At 43.0% G+C, this 21,589-nt stretch overlaps 1 protein-coding gene and 1 pseudogene across 2 annotated transcripts in view; both read right to left on the bottom strand.

The window, feature by feature from the left end:
• PAT2 (protein affected trafficking 2) overlaps positions 1-21,589 on the bottom strand; it is a 98,757-nt gene that overhangs the window by 37,962 nt on the left and 39,206 nt on the right. The window contains exons 2-6 of one of the 2 annotated variants that reach the window (XM_087686599.1): positions 15,294-15,370; positions 14,606-14,855; positions 13,910-14,473; positions 12,749-12,922; positions 11,684-12,031 (exon numbers count right to left, since the gene is read on the bottom strand). In XM_087686599.1, the coding sequence (XP_087542725.1) occupies positions 11,684-12,031; positions 12,749-12,922; positions 13,910-14,473; positions 14,606-14,855; positions 15,294-15,370 (1,413 nt within the window). Of the gene's footprint in view, positions 1-11,683; positions 12,032-12,748; positions 12,923-13,909; positions 14,474-14,605; positions 14,856-15,264; positions 15,371-21,589 lie in introns of those variants that run through there. The other variant, XM_087686600.1, reaches the window with a different exon arrangement.
• On the bottom strand, positions 17,738-20,420 carry LOC148030306 (uncharacterized; annotated as a pseudogene).

Raw genomic sequence — 21,589 nt, 5'->3', positions numbered from 1 at the left:
AAGAAATTAGGGTTTAGCAACAGCCTTGGAAAGTGTACCAAAAATTGGAAGCTCGAAGACTTGGATTCAACAAGGTTGAAGCTGTTTTTAGCCTATTCGAGTGGAGGAACCAACAAATAATTGAATTCGGGGCGTTTTCCATATCCATCAAAGAGAGTGAAGGCCAATTGTTTGCCTAAATCAATCAACAAATCAAATTGAAGACTTGTTGTTCATTTTGAACAGCAAGGGGGATTGGAAAACCGAAAGCGACTGGGAGAATCCCATTGTACATCAACTTTTTCTTGAACTAAGTTAAACAAATACCGAAAGGGACTCCAGATTTGAAGCCAATAAGATATCCAATGTCCAAGATTATATGATAAAGTGTGCATTTCAGTTTTGTGAATTTCTTAATTGTTGTAAATGTAGTGACGGGAGAAGCATGAAGATCAAGACAGCAGGTGTTCCTTCCGCGCAGAGAGACAGAGAGAGTGAGAGAGAGCAGAGTAGAGAATGTGCACATTTTTAGGTACAATGACGAGAGTGTACCTTTAGGTTTCTAGATAGATATATATGTGTAAGTACAAGTGCTAAGGCTGTGTTCACACCCAAGCACATTTAAAGGCACGAGAGCCTTTATTTCCAACAACCTCCCACCTAAAGGCAATGTGCCTTAAGAGGCGAAAAGAATCAGCTAAGTCTAGTATGTACAAAGCTGAAATGCATATATCTATCCAACTCCCATCATCTGTCGGTAATGAGCAAACCGCTCAGCTGGAAGACCCTTCGTGAGAAGGTCTGTAGGATTATCATCTGTATGCACTTTGACAAGCTCAATGCTCTTGTTGTCAAGTACCTCTCTAATGAAGTGGTACTTCACCTGTATGTGCTTTGTCTTTGCATGAAAGACAGAATTCCGTGCTAGCATGATAGCACTCTGACTATCACAATGGAGAACAGGTAACTCTGTGATGCCAAGCTCTCCCACCAGACGTCCCAAATGTGACCAAAAAACAGCAAATGCAGGCCCAAAACTATCACCCAATTGACCAAGGTACAAACAAGTACCAACCAGCAATAAATAACCACGTAGAAGCACAGATTTCAGATCTGTAATTAAATTTTCAGAAGCACCGAACCATGTGCTACAGCATTATCCAACTGATTACAGCTGTTCCAAGGGCATGTGCATCACATTACATGAGAAATCCCAAATTTTAGCTACAATTTCTGTTGTACATGTACCCACAGGCATAAAATTTGACACACACAGTCAAAAGCCCCAAAAATTTTGTGCTCAAAGCATCAACCACACATCTGCATTTTCTCTGTCATGCATAGAACAGGTCAATTTTGCCAAAATAGAGCAATTTCAGCAAAACCCCCAAATTTTACCAAGTGTTGATGTCCAAATTGCATGGAATTCAACCTGCATGTACATAAAATGACCAAATGCTGCACAAATTTTGCCCAAACTGCAAAAGCCCCAAATTTCACGCGGTCCAATGTGCATCAATGTCAAAAAATTGGGTAAATTTCAGCCCAATTTGTGCATGTACATGAAAAGCCCCAAATGTCGGGGACAAAATGTCACAAATTCCTGCAATTTCTGAGACAAATTTGTTTGTCCTGCATCACATTCCCCAAATCTAGGAAAAGCCCCAAATTTTCTGGACCATAGTTGCACAAATCTGGCCTTTTGTGCCTGGCGCGTGAAACCCCGTAAAGAAAGGGGTGTGGAAGTTGATTTTTTTTCCTTTTTAAAAAATACGATTTTGAAAAAAAAAAGGTGTGACGGGATCCGTTGACCCCGTGCAAGTCGCCGACCGGCCTACGCCTACCCGCCACAAACCCGTCACGCGACTGCTGCCCAATGGTCATCCTCTAGACGGTCACACGCCAACTACTGCCCCCGTCAACTGCTGCATGCGCTGTCTACTGCCTATCGTGGCTTGCCCGCCGTGACCTGTCTCCTCGCTGGAGTCTCACGTGGCACCTCTTCACAATGCCTACAACTGTCGACTGTCCTCATTGCCTACAACTACCCACGATGTCTGCAGTTGTCTCTTGCCAACTCTGATACCAATTTGTAGTGACAGGAGAGGCACGAAGATCGAGACAACAGGTGTTCGTTGCATGCGGAGAGACAGAGAGTCAGAGAGAGCAAAGTAGAGTGTGTGTACGTTTTTAGGTACAATGACGAGAGTGTAACTTTAAGTTTTTAGATAGATATATATGTATAAGTACAAATGCTAAGGGTGTGTTCACATCCGAGCACATTTAAAGGCACGAGGCCTTTATTCCCAACAATAAATAGCGCTTAATCAAGTTATTTACCACCCTATCCGAGGAGGAAGACTTGTTACACCCCGCCCTTGGCCCCAGCACTCATGCCCCACCCTCTGGACTGCCCTATCTATCAACCTCTCACCCTGCCCTATAACCCCTACCCTTGCCCCTAACAATAACACCCCCTCTCTCTGAACCCACCCCTGCCCTACCTTGCCTATTGCCTTCCTGTTCAAAAACCACTTCTTCCTTGTATCCATCTCAGTTAGGATTTTGCACTGACAACCCCAAAAAGGGCTAGCCTCTCATTCTGGGTACTTTATCAATGGCCATCTACTCAATGGTGTGCCACCTAGACAGTTGAGGCCAATAAATAAACCACCTCCCCGTTCATTCTACGCCACTACCCACATTCTTCGCAACTCTTCTTCTATCATCAGACACCCTTCCCGTCTCCCTCCAACCCTTCCACTATCCTCACACCCCTGCTAGCGAACATTGTGATTCGTGGTTCGTGGTTGTCTTTCACCACTTTCTCCCTCTACTTCAGGTGCCCTATTTCCATAGCATCACGCTTTGTGTTTGGAGCATCTTCTACCTAGCCCCACCATCCCTCTGCTTGACATCAGCACCCTTCTCTTTCAGGCTCCACCTTCGCCTACGTTTTTCAGTCTAGAGGCTTTCCCACTATCTAGCATCATCTCCTCCTACTTGACATCAGCATTTGCTGCCTTGGCGTCACTCTTCTTTCACTTGGCGTCAATTTGGTAGCCCCTCTACCTTGTGTTTACAGCTCCCAACATCTGGCATCAGTTCCTACTTGGCATTTTGATGCCTTGCGACCCCTTCCATTTGCATTTGTGTCCTTGGTCCACTCCTCGCTTTAGAGGACTCCAGTTTGCTCCCTCGATAGCTAGTGGTCTCCTTCTTCCTCTCAGATGGCATCTGAGAACTACATTTCACTCCCTCAACAACTATACTTCATCTTCCACTAATTAGTTCAATAGCCCACTGCCCGAAGGACTGCATTTCGCTACCTTCATTGTGCATATTTCCCACAAGTGTTGCCGCCTTATTCAAACAAGATAATGTAGTCATATTTTGAGCTTTGGCTCCATTGTATCAGCTTTTACTTCACATAGCATCGTTCAGTGCTTCATCATCTTGTTCTCTTGTGTTTCTGAGTTTCTCTTCTCTATCAATGTTTGTCATACACACACTCTGTTTCTTCCGCAAATCCTACCGCATGCATCATTGCATATTCTGACATGGTATCAGAGTGCAAAAGCTCAAACAACTAAAGATCTTGTTCCTCAGAGAAGGCAAAGACAAGTTGTGGGTTTGGCATCATCTACTAATTCCCCTTCATTTCCGTTATATTACCAATAGATAGAGATACCCTTCTCTTCCTCTCCCTCCCACTCTCCCTTTTACAAGTTGCCCCATCGGTGCTATGACTTTGCTACAAGCAGATGGACAAACCACTAGGTGCTCCTCTTCGGACACTATCAAACCCCACACTGATGCTTGCGGACATCGACCTTTGCTTCCTACACCGCCAAAGTATATGTGTCTACCACCCGACACCCCTTGTGCCATATCTCCCTTCTGAGTTATTTTACACCACCTTTCAAATTTTTATGCTCAAGGTAATAAGACCATAGTTGTCAGGTACGAAAGGTATAATACGGTACGGTACAATAAAATACAGTACTAATTGGTACCTTATGATTTTTTAAGGTACAGTACGATGTTAGTACGAAAAATAAATTAAGATGATTTTTTAAATAACAAAAATCATAAATCATTAAATGATAGATCATACAATACATGTTTAAACTGGAAATAGCCATTTCATTACAAAATAAGATGAATACATGAGGGTGACCATCGCGGCTGCATGGGCAACGCAAAACATGCAATACAACTACAGTCTAGTATATCTGATACAAAAAAAAATACCTATGTCATATGAATCTATGATGAGGCATCACTATCATCATCATCATCATCATCAGAACCATCTGAGTGCTCATCAAGAGAGTCTGAAGATGACTCCTCGGCATCCGATGATAAGACACACTCATACTCATCCTCATTGATGAGGTTACCATCATCATCAAATGATGGCTCCATAGGTAGCAGCTATGTAGGCAAGGGGGGGATGTCATCATGAGGCACAGGATGTGAACTACTAGAGCCCCGCCTTACATATCTCTGCAAGCCACTCAAACCACCCCTCCTCAATGATGGAGGGTGTCGATTGACCATGCCCCTACTACAACCTACTCAAACTCCTCACCCACAAGCACGTTGATTGTGAGTGTCACGAGTATCTGCTGCTATAAGCTCTCTATAGAGCTCTGCAAAAATCCTCTCCTCCTCCTCCTCCACCTCCTTATGTATACTCGGAAGAGTGTCGCCCGTCAACTTGAATGTATCAATATTCATCTACACAATGCAGTGATGTACGTAAGATTGATCATTGTAAATGCTAAAGTCTAAATTGTAAAGTATAAAGTTTAAACTTCAAAGTTCAAAGTTTAAAAGTTAAAACAACAAATTTTAAATGTTATGGTTAAGTGTTTAAACTTTACCTGCTTCGGACTACCCATGCTCATTATAGCCCCCATCGTGCGTAAGTTAGTGGGGCAATAGACTAGCCGCTCTAACTGTCGTGTGCTAAGCCAATTATGAATCTTTGTGTGAATGAGGGAATAGGCACTCCAGTTTCTCTCACATGCGCCTGAAGAGCAATCCTCGGCAAGAAGCCTCATGGCTAAGAGCTGTAAGGGTCCCCAGTGCGTATCCAAAGTTTTGCCACCAAAATTAAGGCTTCACAAGTGACTCTCTCCTCCAACAAGTGGGAGAAGTAAAAGCCACATGCTCTCTCTGATCTACATAGCATCCTAACTCCTCTAGCACTGCATTGTGATCATCCACAACGACCATACGAGTCAAATAAGCAAGCAGGTCTGAACGGAACTCTCTATCATCCATGACCGCCGGTGACTTGTAGGCCGGATGTACCAATGCGGCAAAACCATGGATAGGCTTATGCATCCATACCCTTCTCCTCTATGCTATCTCTAAAAGATGTGCACGATGTGTCTTTGTGATCACTATTCAAGCACGTGCCTCCATCAATGCCGCTCTAAAGAAGTAAACGAGAAGGCCTATGGTGGACCCCTCGCAATCACTCATACATAACACCCTATAAAAGGAAGTCATGACAATGACAACGGCACGGACCTTTTGCCAAAACTACTCATTAAGGCACAAACGCTAAATGGCTTTGGCCTCCTCTATCTCATGCTCATCCCACTCATTCTATAGAGTGGACACCACTATCTAATGCAAGGCGGACCGCACCTCATAAAGGCACTCCAGTAATAACCACATGTAAGTAAAGCGAGTTGAAGAAGGCTTCTTCAACTCCAGTGTCCTATGCTCACGATACATCGCAAGCACTTTTACCTTTACCGTGAAGAATGTGACAATTGATGTAGCTTTGCGAACTGCCCTCTTCATCCACTTGAGCTTCCCAATGTCCTCCATGAGCAAGTCCAAACAATGACTTACACATGGAGTCCACACAATCGTAGGGAACTCGACCTCAAGCAAATGGCCCATGCGCCGACAATTCGATGCATTGTCGGTAACAACTTGCACCACATTTTAGGGGTCCACCTACAACCACAATTTACAAATTACAAGTTATATATAAATCTAATTTCAATCATGAATCATGATATTATCATAATGAAAGAAAGTGAAACAAATTTAAAACGCAAATTGCAATGTATACCTCAATGATGGCTTGTCGAATGTGGCAGTAGATGAATGCGCCCGTCGTTTTTCTCCCCCTCTTGCCAGTATCTACGGCTCCCACAAAGTAAGTGCCGAGTGGACATGAGACGAGTATGTGGATGATGCCCCGTTTCTTACAATCACTCCATCCGTCGGTGAGAATGGAGCAACCATATTTTATCCATGCGGCCCGAATAGGATCAAGGGCTCTATCAATCCTCTCCTCATCATCAATCTTTCTCGTCCTCATGCCGTTATATGTGACACCGGTCCATCCTTCACATGGACCCACTTTGGCAATGGCTTTTACCATCTTCTTCCATTGCTCTTGCTTTAGGACATTGAATACAAGATTTCATCAATCACCATGCATGCAATTTCAATGTCCGTAAGTCGTTGCCTTTCTCTAAGAAAGACAACCAATCCACGCACATGACCGGGAGCTTAAGAGAGGGACGATTGTCTCTCTGGCACCGCATGAGCCTTCACTCTGTCTTTTACCGAAGCCGAATGCGGATGTGGAGCCTCCACCACCAATGGTAGAGGCCTCTCCCGCATCGGTTGAAGATACGCCCACATGGGATGCTTCCTCGTTAGTAGGCATAGGAGTTGGTGCCGATAAGCAAGTTCCTCCTCCTCTTGTGGATCCCCCTCTCATCTTGGCAAGAATCTCCCCCGCAATGTTTCAAGGGATCTCCTTGCATGGAGCAACTTGCCCCCCCGGCTTGGAAAGATGTTGGAGAAGCCAAGTTGCACCGCTTGTATAGCACTTCCCATAATACTTGCATGTCCAATGGTGGGAGTTGGACTTCTTTGTGTCCCTCTCCACATGGATCGCATGCAAATTGAAGGCCTCGTGCTTCTCACAAGTCATGGTGCCGATGACGGATAAAGAGGGGAGAGAGAGAGAGAGAGAGAGATGCTTGAGTCTCGACTCTTGAAAGTTGAGAGGGAGACTTGAGAGGCCCAAGGGTTGGGGTAAAGTTAATAGAGCAAGAGTGAGAGAGAGGGGATGGGAGATGAGAATAGCAAATGCTTTGATAGGTTGCGGGATAGAGAGGATGGGAGATGAGATTTTCAGAATGGCAAATGCTTCGATCGGGTGCGAGAAAGAGGGAGGGGATGGGAGGTGAGATTCGAGAATGACATCCAAGAGAGGAAGATAAGAATGGTAAGTCACAAGTGCTTGCAGAATTGGTGTGAAAGCATGGAAGAGAGGAGCACCTTTTGTAGATGAGAGAGGGGTCAACGGTCAAAGAGAGAGCTGCTAGCTAGAAGGAATCCAAAGAGGGCTGGGGAGGGGAGTGCATGGCTAGAAAAGGGGGTGGGGTGAGGTATCGAAGGCTTCCCACCCCCCAAAAAGTGCCACGCAAGCAAGCGGAGTAAAAGCACACGCGCAAAAAAACATGGGACACGAGATCCAGGTGGCACAGGCGACATGGCCCAAATAGGCCCCAAAAGTCATACGGATACGTACTGTATGATTCGTATCGTACGAACCTCTCCGTACGACGTACGAAGGCAACTATGAATAAGACACATCTGATGCGCACTAAGCCCTTTCAAGCCAAAGGAGGATCACTTCGTACCTCAACCTCCTTGCAACCACCGCCATGCACTGTGGACGTTGCTTCTACTTTTTCTACGGTTTCAGGACTGCCACTTCAACAACCCACAGTTTTGCAGTCGACTCCATCGAGAGACACTCATGTTGGATACCGTCCCCACGAGAGTCTGCTCCTTCGAGAGACAGTGGTTGTTCAACACCTTTCATTGCTTTAGCTCCATAGTCCACTCCATTGAGAGACAATGACGGTTGGCCACCCTTGACTCCATGTGAGCCTCACCTTTCCTCATCCTCAACTACTCAAGTTCGAGAGACCACCTCTGGGAGTACTTCGACATCTTCAACACCCTAGATACCTTCTTCAGCATGACTTGCAGCACTCATTATTAGATGTTTCTAAGTTCATGATCCACGAGTTTTAACATCCCATATCTCTCACAGAGGGGGATGTTATTTCCACGCCCTTCGAGGACTTCCACCACTTCTTCAACTTTCAAGAGGGCCCCTCCATCTCCAACCTCTGAGGGAATACTACTCATCGTGAAGTTCTTCGCCCACCATTTACTCTTCGGTGATGGCTGTCTTCAAGAAGTCGTTTCTTCTCTTGATTCCTAGAACCTTCAGGTACCACTTAGATCAGGGCCATGGAGGTTCAACCGCGACTTGGTGATAAGGCCTTAGAATTCCTTCCAGCATGGAGTTACAAAGCTAGTAGCATCTCTCCCAAGGTGGAGTCAAGTTCTACATCTCATACAATCTCCTATTCCTTACTACATGTTATCTTTTAGGTTGAAATCTTAGATCTCAAGGATCCTCTACATCTTCTCATGACCTCTCTTCACTCCTTTTTCTTCATCCCTTTTCGGGCCTAAGAGTGGGTGTTGAGAAACCACTTCTTTCGTGTATCCATCTCAGCTAGGGTTTTGAACTAACAAGCCCAATAATGGTGACCTCCGCATTCTGGGCACTTTATCAATGGGCACCCACTCAGTAGTGCACCATCCTAGACAACCAAGGCCTATAAATAGCTGCCTCTCCATTCATTCTACACTACCACCCACACTCTTCACGACTCTTCTTCTGTCATTAGACACCCTTTCCTTCTCCCTCCAACCCTTCCACTGCCCTCACACCGCTGCTGGCAAACATTGTGGTTCGTGGTTCATGGCTGTTTTTCACCATTTTCTCCCTCTGCTTCAAGCACCCTGTTTGCATAGCTTTTCGCCTTGCGCTTGGAGCATCTTCCACCTCGCATCACCATCCCTTTGCTTGGCGTCAATATCCTTCTCCTTCGTGCTCCACCTTCACCTACGTTTTTTAGTCTAGAGGCTTCCCCATTGTCTAGCATCATCCCCTCCTGCTTGGCATCAATATCTATTGCCTTGGAGTCACTCTTCTTCCACCTGGCATCAATTTGGCAGCCCCTCTAGCTTGCATTTATAACTCCCAGCATCTGGCATCAATACATAAGCATCTAGCTTCAATTCTTGCCTAGCATTTTGCTGCCTTATGGCCTCTGGCGTCTACATTTGCAGCCTTGGTCCACTACTGGCTTTAGAGGACTGCAGTTCGCTCCCTCGACAATTGTAAATCTCTTGCTTCCTCTCAGATGGCATTTGAGGCTAGGTTTCGCTCCCTCAACAACTGTCCTTCACCTTCCACTGATTGCTTCGATAGCTCACTGCCCGGAGAAGTACGTTTCGCTCCCTTCAATTTGCATATTCCCAACAAGTGCTGCTGCGTAATTCAAACAAGACAATGTTCAAACAAGACAATGTAGTCATTTTCTAAGCATCGACTCCCTTGTATCAACTTTTTACTTCACATAGCATAATTCAATGCTTCATCATCTTGTTCTCTTGTGTTTTTGAGTTTCTCTTCTCGCTCAGTGTTTGCTGTACAGACTCTATGTTTCTCCCTACAAACCCTACTATCTCTCTACATTGTCACATATTTTGATACCTCCCACCTTGCCTTGTAATCTCTGCCCTCGCCCTTACCCCCAACACTCCCACCCCACCCTCTACCCCTGCCCCGGTTGGAATGTCTACCCCACCCCTTCTCCTGCCCTTGCCCAAACCCACCCTACCCTCACTCCACTTGCACTTGCCCCACCCTCGCCTTAGTTGTCCCGTCCCACTCTCACTTCATCCGTCTTACCTTGCAACTGCCTCGTCTCCTGTAGGGTTAATGTCAAACAGACCCAAGGAGAGAAGGGGAATCTCTTGGGGACTGTTCAAACAACTTTCCCTTTGGGTCTCAACAATTCAAATGGAGAAAAAGAAGACCTTTACTGCAATAGTCAACCTCCAAACACCTTTTGTGTCTCCCTACCAACAGCAAAGCCTTCATAATGGTAGCCCTACCTACTGCAGGAGTTGAAAAAGTTCAACAAGAGCTGGTGAAAAATGAAGCAAGAAATGATCAAAAAAGAAGAACACAAAAGAAGTGCAAGAACACTACAAGGCATGAAGAAGGAACAATAGAAAGCAAACAAGAAGCCTATAACAGAGTCACTCCAAGCAGAATTGGCCAACCATATACCCAAAAAAAACAAAAAAAACTCATCTAATTCAACACACTTTTGTACAGCGGTTATGTCGATAATCAAGGAAAACGAGAGGATTGAAAGTAATGAGGGAGAAATAAGGATTGGTGGTCTTCCTTGGGTTGGGATAGGGAGAATCTTGCTCCCAAGTTGGAACAAGATTTCATCATAGAAATGAATGTCCTACGAGCACAATTAAGCAAGGCGGTCCCTTTCGTAGATTTGGGAGAGCCCACTTGGATTATCCCAAAAGGCATACAAGCAAAGGTTAGCTACATAGATATGACAGAGAAGACAACAGTGATGAAGCAAGCTAGGTCCCTACAAGGGAGGAAAGTATGGATAGCGAGTTGACCCACTTCAGCTCAAAAATCGATCAACAAAATTAGCAAAAGTCAAAAGAAGCGTGAAGAAATGGTAAGTGGGCAATGTATCGAGGACAAAAAGCAGTCACCAAGGAGTTCTGCACTCCACTTCCCTAGAAGTAAATATAACTTGCAATGGAATTTTGCTACCCTCTACATAAGTAATGGAACTTCATGTTGTAATTAAAGCTCGTATGAGGCATAAGGGCTTAGAGATTATCCCATTTAATTTTCTTTTCCCTTTTTGTTTTATGTGCCTTCATGGCACTGATACACGAAACAGAATGTGATGAACTATCTGATGTGTCCTATAGGTCAATTTTGTCCTCCAAAGGACCTAAGGCTGTGTGTGTGTGTGTGTGTGTGTGTGTGTGTGTGTGTGTGTGTGTGTGTGTGAGAGAGAGACAAACAAAAAGAGAGACAAGTAATTGTATTAATCACATGAGAAACAAACACAAGAGTCACAGCAGAGAAGCAGAAGAAACTATCACAGGCCAAGCAACTAAATCCTAGGGAGAAGGCCAGCATGCTGAATAAGATCCAACTGCCAATAGGGAAGGCCCTTGAGCTTAGCAATATGACTTTGAACCCTGGAGGCCAAATTGAAGACAAAGGCATTCCAACTGACCCAATTGTTCCAAAAACCCCAAAAGTCGGAACTGAAGAAATGAAACAAGATCTTCATATGTGGCTCTGTGGGAATGGGATATTTTGCTATACCAAAGACCCAATCAGAGGGATGCAGCAAAGGCCCCACTGGAGCTCTCCATATGTCAAACAAGAGGGACCAAATCTATCTGGCCAAGGGGCATGAAATAAATTTATGGTAGGAAGATTCCACACTAGTAGAACAAAAGAAGCATTTGCCATTCAAAATGTGGCGACTGGAAAGACCCAAGGCAACGGGATTGATCATCCTTTGATTGTATTAATTATCCTAGTTATTTTCCAAACCTAAGTCCAATGCACCAATTTCAATAAGTTCTGGACATCTTTTTATTACAAAACTTTGGGTAAAAAACTAAACATGAGTTCACAGTTATGTAAAGTACCAATATTCCAATATTAGCTCAAGCAGATCTAAGAAAATTGCATGTCATAAACAATAATAACAAGCTGCACCTTTTCAAGCTCATGGAAATGCATCTGCATCATTGATCGCATTGCAAGTACGGCTTGAGTTACGACAGCTGCCTCTCTTTCATCATCTCTGCTACTAAAAACTTGTGAGTCACCTGGTGACCGTTTCTCTACAAAATTCTTCTTTGAATCTAGCTGTGAGACGCCAATTTTGCCAGTTATGTTTGCCATTACACCATCACAATCTTTTGTACGCCTACTCTCTCCTTTCACTAAAGAGAGAAGGCTTTCCATGCAGGATTTAGCAACAGAGGGGAATGTTGTCGCACATTTTCCCAACGCACTTACAGCCTTGGCAGCAAATTGACGATCACAATCTCGGACATATGCCTGAAATGTTGGAAACCAGTGAACACAGACACTCAAAGAAACATACTTCAATAATAAATTTTACATAAAGAAGTTCGGCAGCTGTCTCAACTCTATAAAGTTCCCATGTTCTCTTCTCAAAGTCTACAATAACATGAACAGAAATCTTACATTATATCTTACATCCATAAACACTTTGCCCATAGTGCCCTTGGGTGTTGTTAACTTATCTGAGCAAATACTTTTGGTCACTACAGCACTGAAGCAATATGTTTTTGTATCAAGGAATAAATTCAAAGAAAGGGTGAGCTACGTAAGCTAGTGTGGATATAACAAGCCTAAAAGAAGTTGAAGAACTAAAAAAAGGCTCGCATGAAAGTTAGAGAAGTTGGAATTAATGAACTGGATATGCAGTGTTATTCTCAGAGTGAGGAAACAAATTCTACTCCCTTTTTAGCTTTACCACCTATTATCTCAAGATTGAACGTTGGTGTAACACTAAGTCCTACATTTGTAACTACTGAATACATAAACTTCCAGTTCCAATACTTACAGATGAAGTAAGACAGAGCTTAAATAATTGAAAAATGTAAATGCACTATGTTGTGAATATCAGACTAGCAGACCAAATGAGACATTGTCAATATAAGACCAGGAGACTAAGCAAAAGCCATGCAGAAAATGGAAGACAGCTTTTCTGTTGAGAATTACTAGCATTTGAAAAATAAGCTAGTCTACCTGTAATTCTTGCAATATACACGAGATAGATGCTTCTGTTGCTATCATGGGCAAAATGTCAAGTTTTATTGCCCTAATGGATTGGGTATCAGATGACCAGATAAAGAAATCTTCATAGAAGTCTTCAAACAGGTCAGGTCTTTCTTGGACGAATGTTTTTAAGTTAGCCATTACCTGGAAAAATGGCAATCATGATTGATCATCAGAAATCTTATTGAGTGGAAAAACAAATGCAAACCGCACAAAAGAGACAGGATATCAAAACAAATTTGATCCAACTAGGGTTCGATAGAAAGAGCCACTGTATCAAAATTCTTCTTTTAATTTTTCCTTAGAAAAGAAACTCTTTTCCCACAAGCATTTTCACATCCCAACTAAAAAGAACCTTTACCATAAGCATTCTCGTGCTTCAATGAAAAAGGTTTTGACACTTGAACTACACATCAAAAATCCTTGGGTGTTAGAATCTACACAATGAACCTACACAATACAAAAAACTTTGAAAGTAAATGAAAAACCTACTAAAAATATATAATGGTTATATTTGTCAGGCAGGTACCTTATATTCAAGCTAACCTAGTATGGCCCATGGATCATCCATCTACTCTCATCAACTCCATTCTATTCATCTTGGGCTTTAATTTGATCCTAGTCTTGCTAAATGAACCTTCTTTGTTAAAGGAGATTGTTTGAGTTACAGATTAGTGACAGCACTAAAACAGAGTTAGATAATGACACTGCAAATCCTTTGGATGTGCAATTGTACATATATGAATGATTTGGGGCCCCGAAAAAAAAATTCCTCTACTATACTGAATAATGCATCTACTTAGTAAGAGCCAAAACACAAGCAATCAATATGCGATAGTCAACACGCACATACAAGGGGGTCCAAATGAAGTGGAGACCACAAGGCCAAGTCTGCATGCATCTCTTATATTCAAACATGTTGAAGGAAAGCTCATTATAGCAGCTTGCTCAGAATACAGTCAGCAACCAGCATACTATTATAAATGTGAAGTTTAAGAAAAAGCAGTAAAGAATCGTCCCTTAAGATGATAGCTTTTCAGGCTGCAAACTCTAGAGACATAATACAGATTGATTACAACATTGAATACAATGTAAGACAATATGTGATCCCAAACGAAAGAAATCCATTACCACATACTGGGAGTCAAATGAAGATCTCATAAGAAATAGTAAAGGCTTCACTAGGATCTTTAACTTTTCCTCTGGTGCCACAAGCCAAAGAACTCCTGCAGCTGCCAAAACTACTGCACTATTATGACTCCATAAAAGAGGAGATGTATACTGCAGCAACAACTTTATGTCATCCTCCACGTGATTTGTCCAATGGAAGACTGATTTCACATCCATGGTTGACTGAGGAACACAGTTCTGTTGCTTTATCAACACCTCGCTTTCTCTACACGCCATTTTTTCAGATGATTCACAAACTGAAGATAGCTGCTTTGCTTCTGACTTGTCCTTACACTCAAAGAGTTTTTTACGGCATGGTGGCATTCCATGTCGAGCAATAGCATAGCGAAGAAGAATGTCAATCAATAGAACTTGGCCCCACTCCTCCACATCTGGAAGCAACTCACAAAGATTGTGAAACCTTGGCCCTATTAGAGTCAGCTGGTCCGGACAGATTGTGAGAAATGCAGCAATAGCTGCCCCAACAACTCCAGGAGACATGTCATCCAGCAACAACCCAACCAACTGTGCAAGAGAAAGTGTGAGAGTGAGAATGAAAGTGAAACAAATATTACAGGGAAAAACAAAAGAATATCTCAGATTTTCTTCATCAAGTTCCAAATCCATGACAGCTCACACTAGGTGTATTACTATTACCTGTTCTAAAGCATCATGATACTGATCTGTATCCAAAATATGAAGCTTGGGAATGGCATTGGCAGCACACTTTCGAACATATGGAGATGGATCCTTCACACACTTTTGTATGGCCATCAGCATTAATGGAGCCACCACATGTAATTTGATGCCTGACATGGCACGCAATGCCCATGCACGAACAAGTGGGTTAAAATCTACCAGATCTTTCTGGAAAGTGTTGATTGACAGCAAAGCTTCATCAGGGCGCCTGCATTCCAAACCACACCATCACATACAGATGGATTAACACCTATTCCAGCAAGAAAATCCTTTTATCCTAGTCCAAGAATTGTGAACCTTAAAAAGACTGGAGCAAGCATGCAAGGAAAGTAAATTTCTTATCTTTGAGAAAAATAATCATCCAGAAAGTATGTGTGAGCTGCCAATCTGGCAATCAGCAAGCTAAGAGCACATAGGCTCAATGAAAGCATGAGAAGGAGAAGGTAATGGTATGTTGGATTCACATCTCTGGGATTTGGTCTAGTCCTCGCACTGAAGGTTGAGCTTGTTTCCACTAGTATTCAAAAGATTGTCTTGAACAAAACATGTCAATATGTTCTTACTCTCTAACTTCCTCCCTATCGTTATTTATGTGCCTATACAATTATAAGGCATACCAGTGATAAAAGTTCTGAGGACAGCATACTTTTCAGCATAATGCACCAAATATATGTACACAAGCTTTTTGACCTCCAAGTTTTGTGAAGCCACACTCTTCACGACCTGCAAACACATTGGGAACCACTGATCAGCATAATTCTAGAATATTTCAGATAAAGATCCAACAACTATAAAGGTTGCCATTAGTCATGAAATAAAGGTTATCAAAAACTTTGGAAAAATCATAATCTTCTTCTTTCTTCCCTTACCTACTCCACCTATTTTCTGTATTTTCTGGTAGCACACTAACCAAGACCTGCTCTATCATTTGTGGCTTTGGGCTGTTCAAATGTATTTGGATGTTGTTACACGAATCATGTTCCTCTTGGTCGTTCTGGTCTGAATGGGCTCTAAAACACGTGCACTTTTCGTGTCTTATTGCTGAGAAGGGTGTTTTTCCCATCAGACTGGTCACTGCCCTCTTAGGTGGTGGGACTAATGTACATTAGGGTTGTATTATCATTTTCCTCTTGAATATTCTCATGTGAATGAGCTCTAACACATAAGCACTTTTTATCTTCTTGTTGGTAAAAGCTTTTTCCCATTCTCATCTAACAAAGACATCTTCCAACACACACACACAATGTCACGAGGATGTGAAATTTTGAGATGCTTTAATCTTGCTGATAACATTTGATTGAGTTATTAATTAAATGTGTAAGGTTGTTTAGCACATGTGATGCATATAGCAATTATTTCAAGGTAACAGACCAAGGACCCCAAGAATGCAGTAGGTATGAAACACAAAAGTTGTGATAAGTTATGCCAGCTAGGCTTTGGAGGTCGGTTGGTGTCAGTTTTGACCCTAGGACAATTATTTGGCCAATAAGTGTTGGTTGTAACACTAGGGACTAGCATTAATTAATTAATTAATGCCAATCTAAGGGTCAACAGAGGTTGGTGAACACTCCAAGTTGCAAATGGCCTAGACAATTTAATTATGGAGTTTGAGGGGCTGAATTTAATTTTTAGGATTATTTAACACTAAAAATGAATTATATGGCTGGACAATGCTGAAAAATGGGTTTAGAAGACTGCCACTTAGGTAAAATGCCATGCAAACTCAGAAAACGTTTTTGGGGACTGGGTCTCAGCCATTCCGTTAGTTTACAGTGAGAGAGAGAGAGAGAGAGAGAGAGAGAGCTGCTAGTTCATTTTCTAATCAAAGAACAACAATTTGCTGCAAAAGACAGTCATCTAGGGGCCTCAGCAAGCAAAGGGACAACAAAGAGTCACCTTGCAAGGGCTAGCAACAGCATTGTTGATCAGGTGAAAGCATTTTGGAGGTGTTTGGCAGTAGGTGATTATATTAAATGCAGGCTGGAGCAAGGAGCAGGTAGAAATTAGGGTTTTCTTGCAAAAGAAAATCAGATTTCTCTCTCATTTTGGCTTTCTCACACCTCCAACCCATTCTCAAGGGATCTCAACCATTTTAAGCAAATCTTAGCCAAATTTGGTAGACAACAAAGAGATCTTTGCTGGAAACCCTAAATTTTTGCAAAAACTAGGGTTTACAAGCCACCTTGGTACCCGTGCCAACAAGAGAAGGCATTGTACACTGAAATCAATACCTGAAATTCATGGAATTGACAAGGATTTTAGATGCCAAGTCATCCATTTGAATTGGGACAACATTTGGCCAATTGGTGGTTCCATTTGTGCAATTCCTAGGTGAAAATCAAGGGGCAATTGCCCAAATTGCTTGTTGATTGTATGTACAGCAAGGGGCTTTTGGATCAACAAAGGAGATTGCGGAATCTCAACTTGTACTCAATCAAGGTGGTTCCATACGTAATGTATGGCACGTATAGATACGTACTATACGTCGTTCTGTGTGGATAAATTTTTTATGTATGTAAAAATACATACCTTTGTAAAAAAATAATAAACAAGAGGATATTTTAGGGTGTTTCCCACTGTACATTAAGCATAAAGATATATACATTCCCTACTTAGTACTTATGACCATGTCACATCACAATTAAAACCTTTAAGCATTAAACATTTAACACGTGCATAAAACTGAATAGTGAAAACTAAAATTTGAGACTATCAAACTAACATTGAGGAAGTCTACATGATAAAGCCAAAACATAACACAGTACACTGCATCAAACAACGTACAATTGCTAACAAGGAAGTTAGGAACAATCCACCAAGGTGACAAATGTCAAGTTAAGATGGCTCCTAATAGAGCATACATATGTCATAAATAAAAACACCCAACTGAAATATATGAAAATTCAAAATTTTTAGATCTGACTGTAGTCACTAGTGCCCACAGTCCACTGCTTAGGCTCTAGCAAAACTCATGATCAGAAGAGGACGATGATAAGGCTGAAGAGAGCATGTCTCCATCCACCACGACATTGCCATCGTCATCAAACTCTGGCTCTACCATCACATGGCCTGTAGCCTGGACTGCATCACCTAGATCCTCCTCCTCCTCAGTGTGAATGAGACGAACTGCCTCATTCGCACGTCGCCGAGGAGTCCGAATGGGTAGCTTCCCTCTGTGAATGCCTTTCCGTCGAGCATTCTCTGGATTTGCAGCTTGCTCACGTAGTGGAATGCTATAAGCACGTGCGTGTGACCTCGTCACACGCCTATCCACCTCCTCCATCTCTCTATGAAGCATACGCAAAATCTCCTCCTGATCGTCCCTAATATGCTGGTCCTCATCTGTGATCAGATGATTCGGATCAGCCACCAGCTTTGTACGTGAGGGATCAGCCTGTTCAAGATGGCAACATAGCATACATTTGTTAACATTGAACAATAATGTAAATTTTAAATACTAATGTAGAGATATAATATTTCAAACATGTAAATAGCTACTAGTTCGAACCTGCTTGGGTGTCCCCAAGGCATGGTAGGCGCGCACAAGCCTCATATTGGCCCTGCAATACACTAACTTCTCCAATTGAGAAGTGCTAAGGCGATTCCGGATCTTTGTATGAATCAAAGAATAAGCACTCCAATTGCGCTCACAAGCATCCGCTGGAGCAATCCTACATTTGCAGGTGTCATTGGCTTGATAATTGCCATTGCTACACTTGAGAGAGTGAAAGAGAGAGAGAGAGAGCACAGAGAGTGAGTTACCTGTGACAGGATACGTAGAGCCAAATAAGTCAGACGTGGAAGACCTTGCCGACCATAACTCTGCCACCATGTGAGGAAGACTAATAGCCTCCGAATGCAATGCCACCACCCGTGAAAATGATGGTCCCAAGTTATTCATGAAGCTACACATCTCTGCATCTATTTGAAGCTGCTCCTCCTTGTCAAAGATACGTGCGATGAACTTGTCTTTCAGTTGCATAAGATGCTGCTCATGGAACAAGCCTGGGGTCTTGTAGAAAGGATGGAGTAAAGCAGCCATCCCATGAATGGGACGACTCATAAACTTCCACCGACTCTCTACAAGAGTCAAGATATCATCTCGACTGCAAAAATCAACAATATCAAAGTTTAGACACATTGCAAGGCCAATGCATGTGCTGTACTATATAGCCTATGCATTAAAATTTAATAATAAGTAAATAGCATATGCAAGCAGCCATAAAGAAGTACAATAACAAAATCTAGTACTTACCGCTACTAGGACAAGGCTTGGCATGCTGTGACATGGCTCTTCATTTGCATGAAGAGGTGATAAACCAGACCCAATGTGGAGCCCTCCATGTCCATGACTCCTAGCATCACATACAGGGCTGCAAAGCCACTGTCAAATCCTGCACCTCTGTCCAAAAAGACTCATCTAGGATACGCCTTTGAATGGCTTTGGTCGCCTCTTTTTGTGCATGAGACATGTCCCTCCACTTTGGGTCCACAACTGTCTGCAAAAGTGGATCCCTAAGCTTGAAGAGCTTTTGCAACACCAAAAACATGTATGCAAATCTGGTCTTGGAGGGCCGCACCATATCTAGATTACTGTGGCTAGGAAAGATGGCTAAAGTCTGATGCTTCTTTCGAAAGAATGTGGTCATCCTAGTAGCATCTAAAACTATGGGCTGCACCCAAGGTAGTTTGCCTATATCCTCCATAAGCAAGTCTAGACAATGGGCTGCACATGGAGTCCACACAATGTGTGGGAACTCCGCCTTCACCATTTTTCCCATTGCCTTGCAATTGGATGCATTATCTGTAACAACTTGGACCACATTCTCTTTACCAATCTCCATGATGGATGTACGAATATGCCCATAGATAAACTCACCTGTGATCTTCTCTCCTGCCTTCCCTGCATCTACAGCGCGCAAGAAGTAAGTACCAAGACAAGAGGAGACAAGTATATTTATGATGTGCCGCCTGCGTATATCACTCCATCCATCAGAGATGATGGTGCATCCAAACTGCTGCCAGCCAGCTTTCACTGGGACCAATGCCTTATCTATTAAGGCCTTTTGCTCGTCAAGTGCGGTGGTGCGCATTTGTTTGTAATCCAGCCCACACCATGAATCTGTAGCACTAGCACCCACTTGGGCAATGGCCCTAACCATCCTCTTCCACTGCTCAGTCCTTGAGACATTGAAACTGATATTGCACTCAATGAGAGCGCGAGAAAAATCTCCATCTTAGCCACCTTCTGACGCTCTCTCACCCAAGACTGAGAATGCACACGTGAAGGCAAGGTGGTTTGCCTAGGCACATGCACATCATTAGAACCTTCCTCCTCCTCCTCCTCCTCCTCCTCCTGCATGACACGAGCCCTCTTCCTACTAGCAGATGGCTGCTCTGAGGCAACGGGCTGAGACACAAAACTCTCCTCTACCTGTGTAGGAGGATCACCAAACTCCCCAATGAGAGTATCGTGCAAGGCGTCTTGTGTTTTCTAGGATCCTTGGCCTTTTGCTGCTGCCCCCATTGCTGGGAAGTTCTCAGCAATCAACTTCTCTCGGACAGCTTTTGGCACCTTCTTGCACGCGCTACAGTTGTTTGTTCAATTGATGCCTGTCAAATGCTTCACCACACGCGTAATTGTACTGATCAATGTGAAATTGCAGAATTTGCATGACCACCTGCGACTACTTGAACCAACTTGCCCGGGAGTGTTGATGATATGGAGTATATTGGTATACTCCTTCCAATATGGATTGACTGGTTTCGGCATGATGGCTCCTGGAGCAAGATAAGAGAGAAAAACATCAGTAAATATGTGCGCGCGCGTGCACAAGAATCAACGCGAGCGAGCGTGCACGTGCACATGCGAGAGAGAGAGAGAGAGAGAGAGAGAGAGAGAAGAGAGTCCATTACGAGAGAGAGAGAGAGAGAGGCTCCAACATGCATGAATGTGAGCCCACAGAGAGAGAGAGAGAGCGCAGAGAGAGAGAGACAGAGAGAGACGAGACGTACCTGGTCTGTGCACGCTGGCGCCTCCTGTAGCTCACATAACCTGCAAACACTGAAACAATGAACACGTTTGGGGCTTTTGTCTCAATTTGCCTAGGAAAATCCACAAATAACCAAGCGATGCAGAAATTGTTAGACACATCACGTTTTGGGCCCCAAATTTTACATGAAAAAAATGATCACGTTTTTTATGTTCCATACGTACACAAAACGTACGATCAGTACGTACCGTACGGTAACGATCCGTACGTACGTTCTGAACCTACCTTGTACTCAATCCTTTAGCAACTAAAGTTAAAGAAATACCAAAAGGGGCGCCAATTTTGGGGGCCAATCGGGTGTCTATTGTCCAAGAGTATTAAGGTAAATTGTGCATTTCAATTTATATTCAATTGCTAATTGTTGTAATTAAGTGCTTAATCAGAAAATTACCACCCTCTCCAAGGAGGAAGGCTGGTTACACACAAGGGTGCTCTCTCTCCCATGTTTTTGTTAGCATGCCTATGTTAGTTATAACAGCCTGGGTTGTGAGCTCCTATCAGAGTCTGATGGAGACATAGGAGCTCTGGTAATTTAGGTGCATTTTCTTTATTTGTCAACTTCTTGTGTGCATTCCTAGCCCAGTTACTGCTTTTCATATTCTGCCTATAGTTGTCCAACATGGTCATTGTCATCTCAAATTTGTTTCCAAGGTCACTCTTATTTTTATGGCATTTTTTCTTCAACGACCAACATTAAATGCTGGTCGGCCAACATTTATGACCCCTACAACAACAAATCAGCCAATTTATTGGTGATTTGGCATTTATAGTCCCCCCCCCCACTTGGCAGACACACACACTCTTCAATCTTCATTCTTCCTTTTGTAGGTGCACACTCCGGCTATCCGTACTTGGTGTCGCCATCATCATCAGCCTCATCTGGTACCCT

Source organism: Lygodium microphyllum, chromosome 10, assembly GCF_053477565.2.
Source record: "Lygodium microphyllum isolate KBCC chromosome 10, Lygodium_microphyllum_v1.1.10, whole genome shotgun sequence".
NCBI classification, from domain to species: Eukaryota; Viridiplantae; Streptophyta; class Polypodiopsida; order Schizaeales; family Lygodiaceae; genus Lygodium; species Lygodium microphyllum.
Note: the sequence above shows the minus strand (reverse complement) of the source record. Positions and strands in the feature narration are given on the sequence as shown.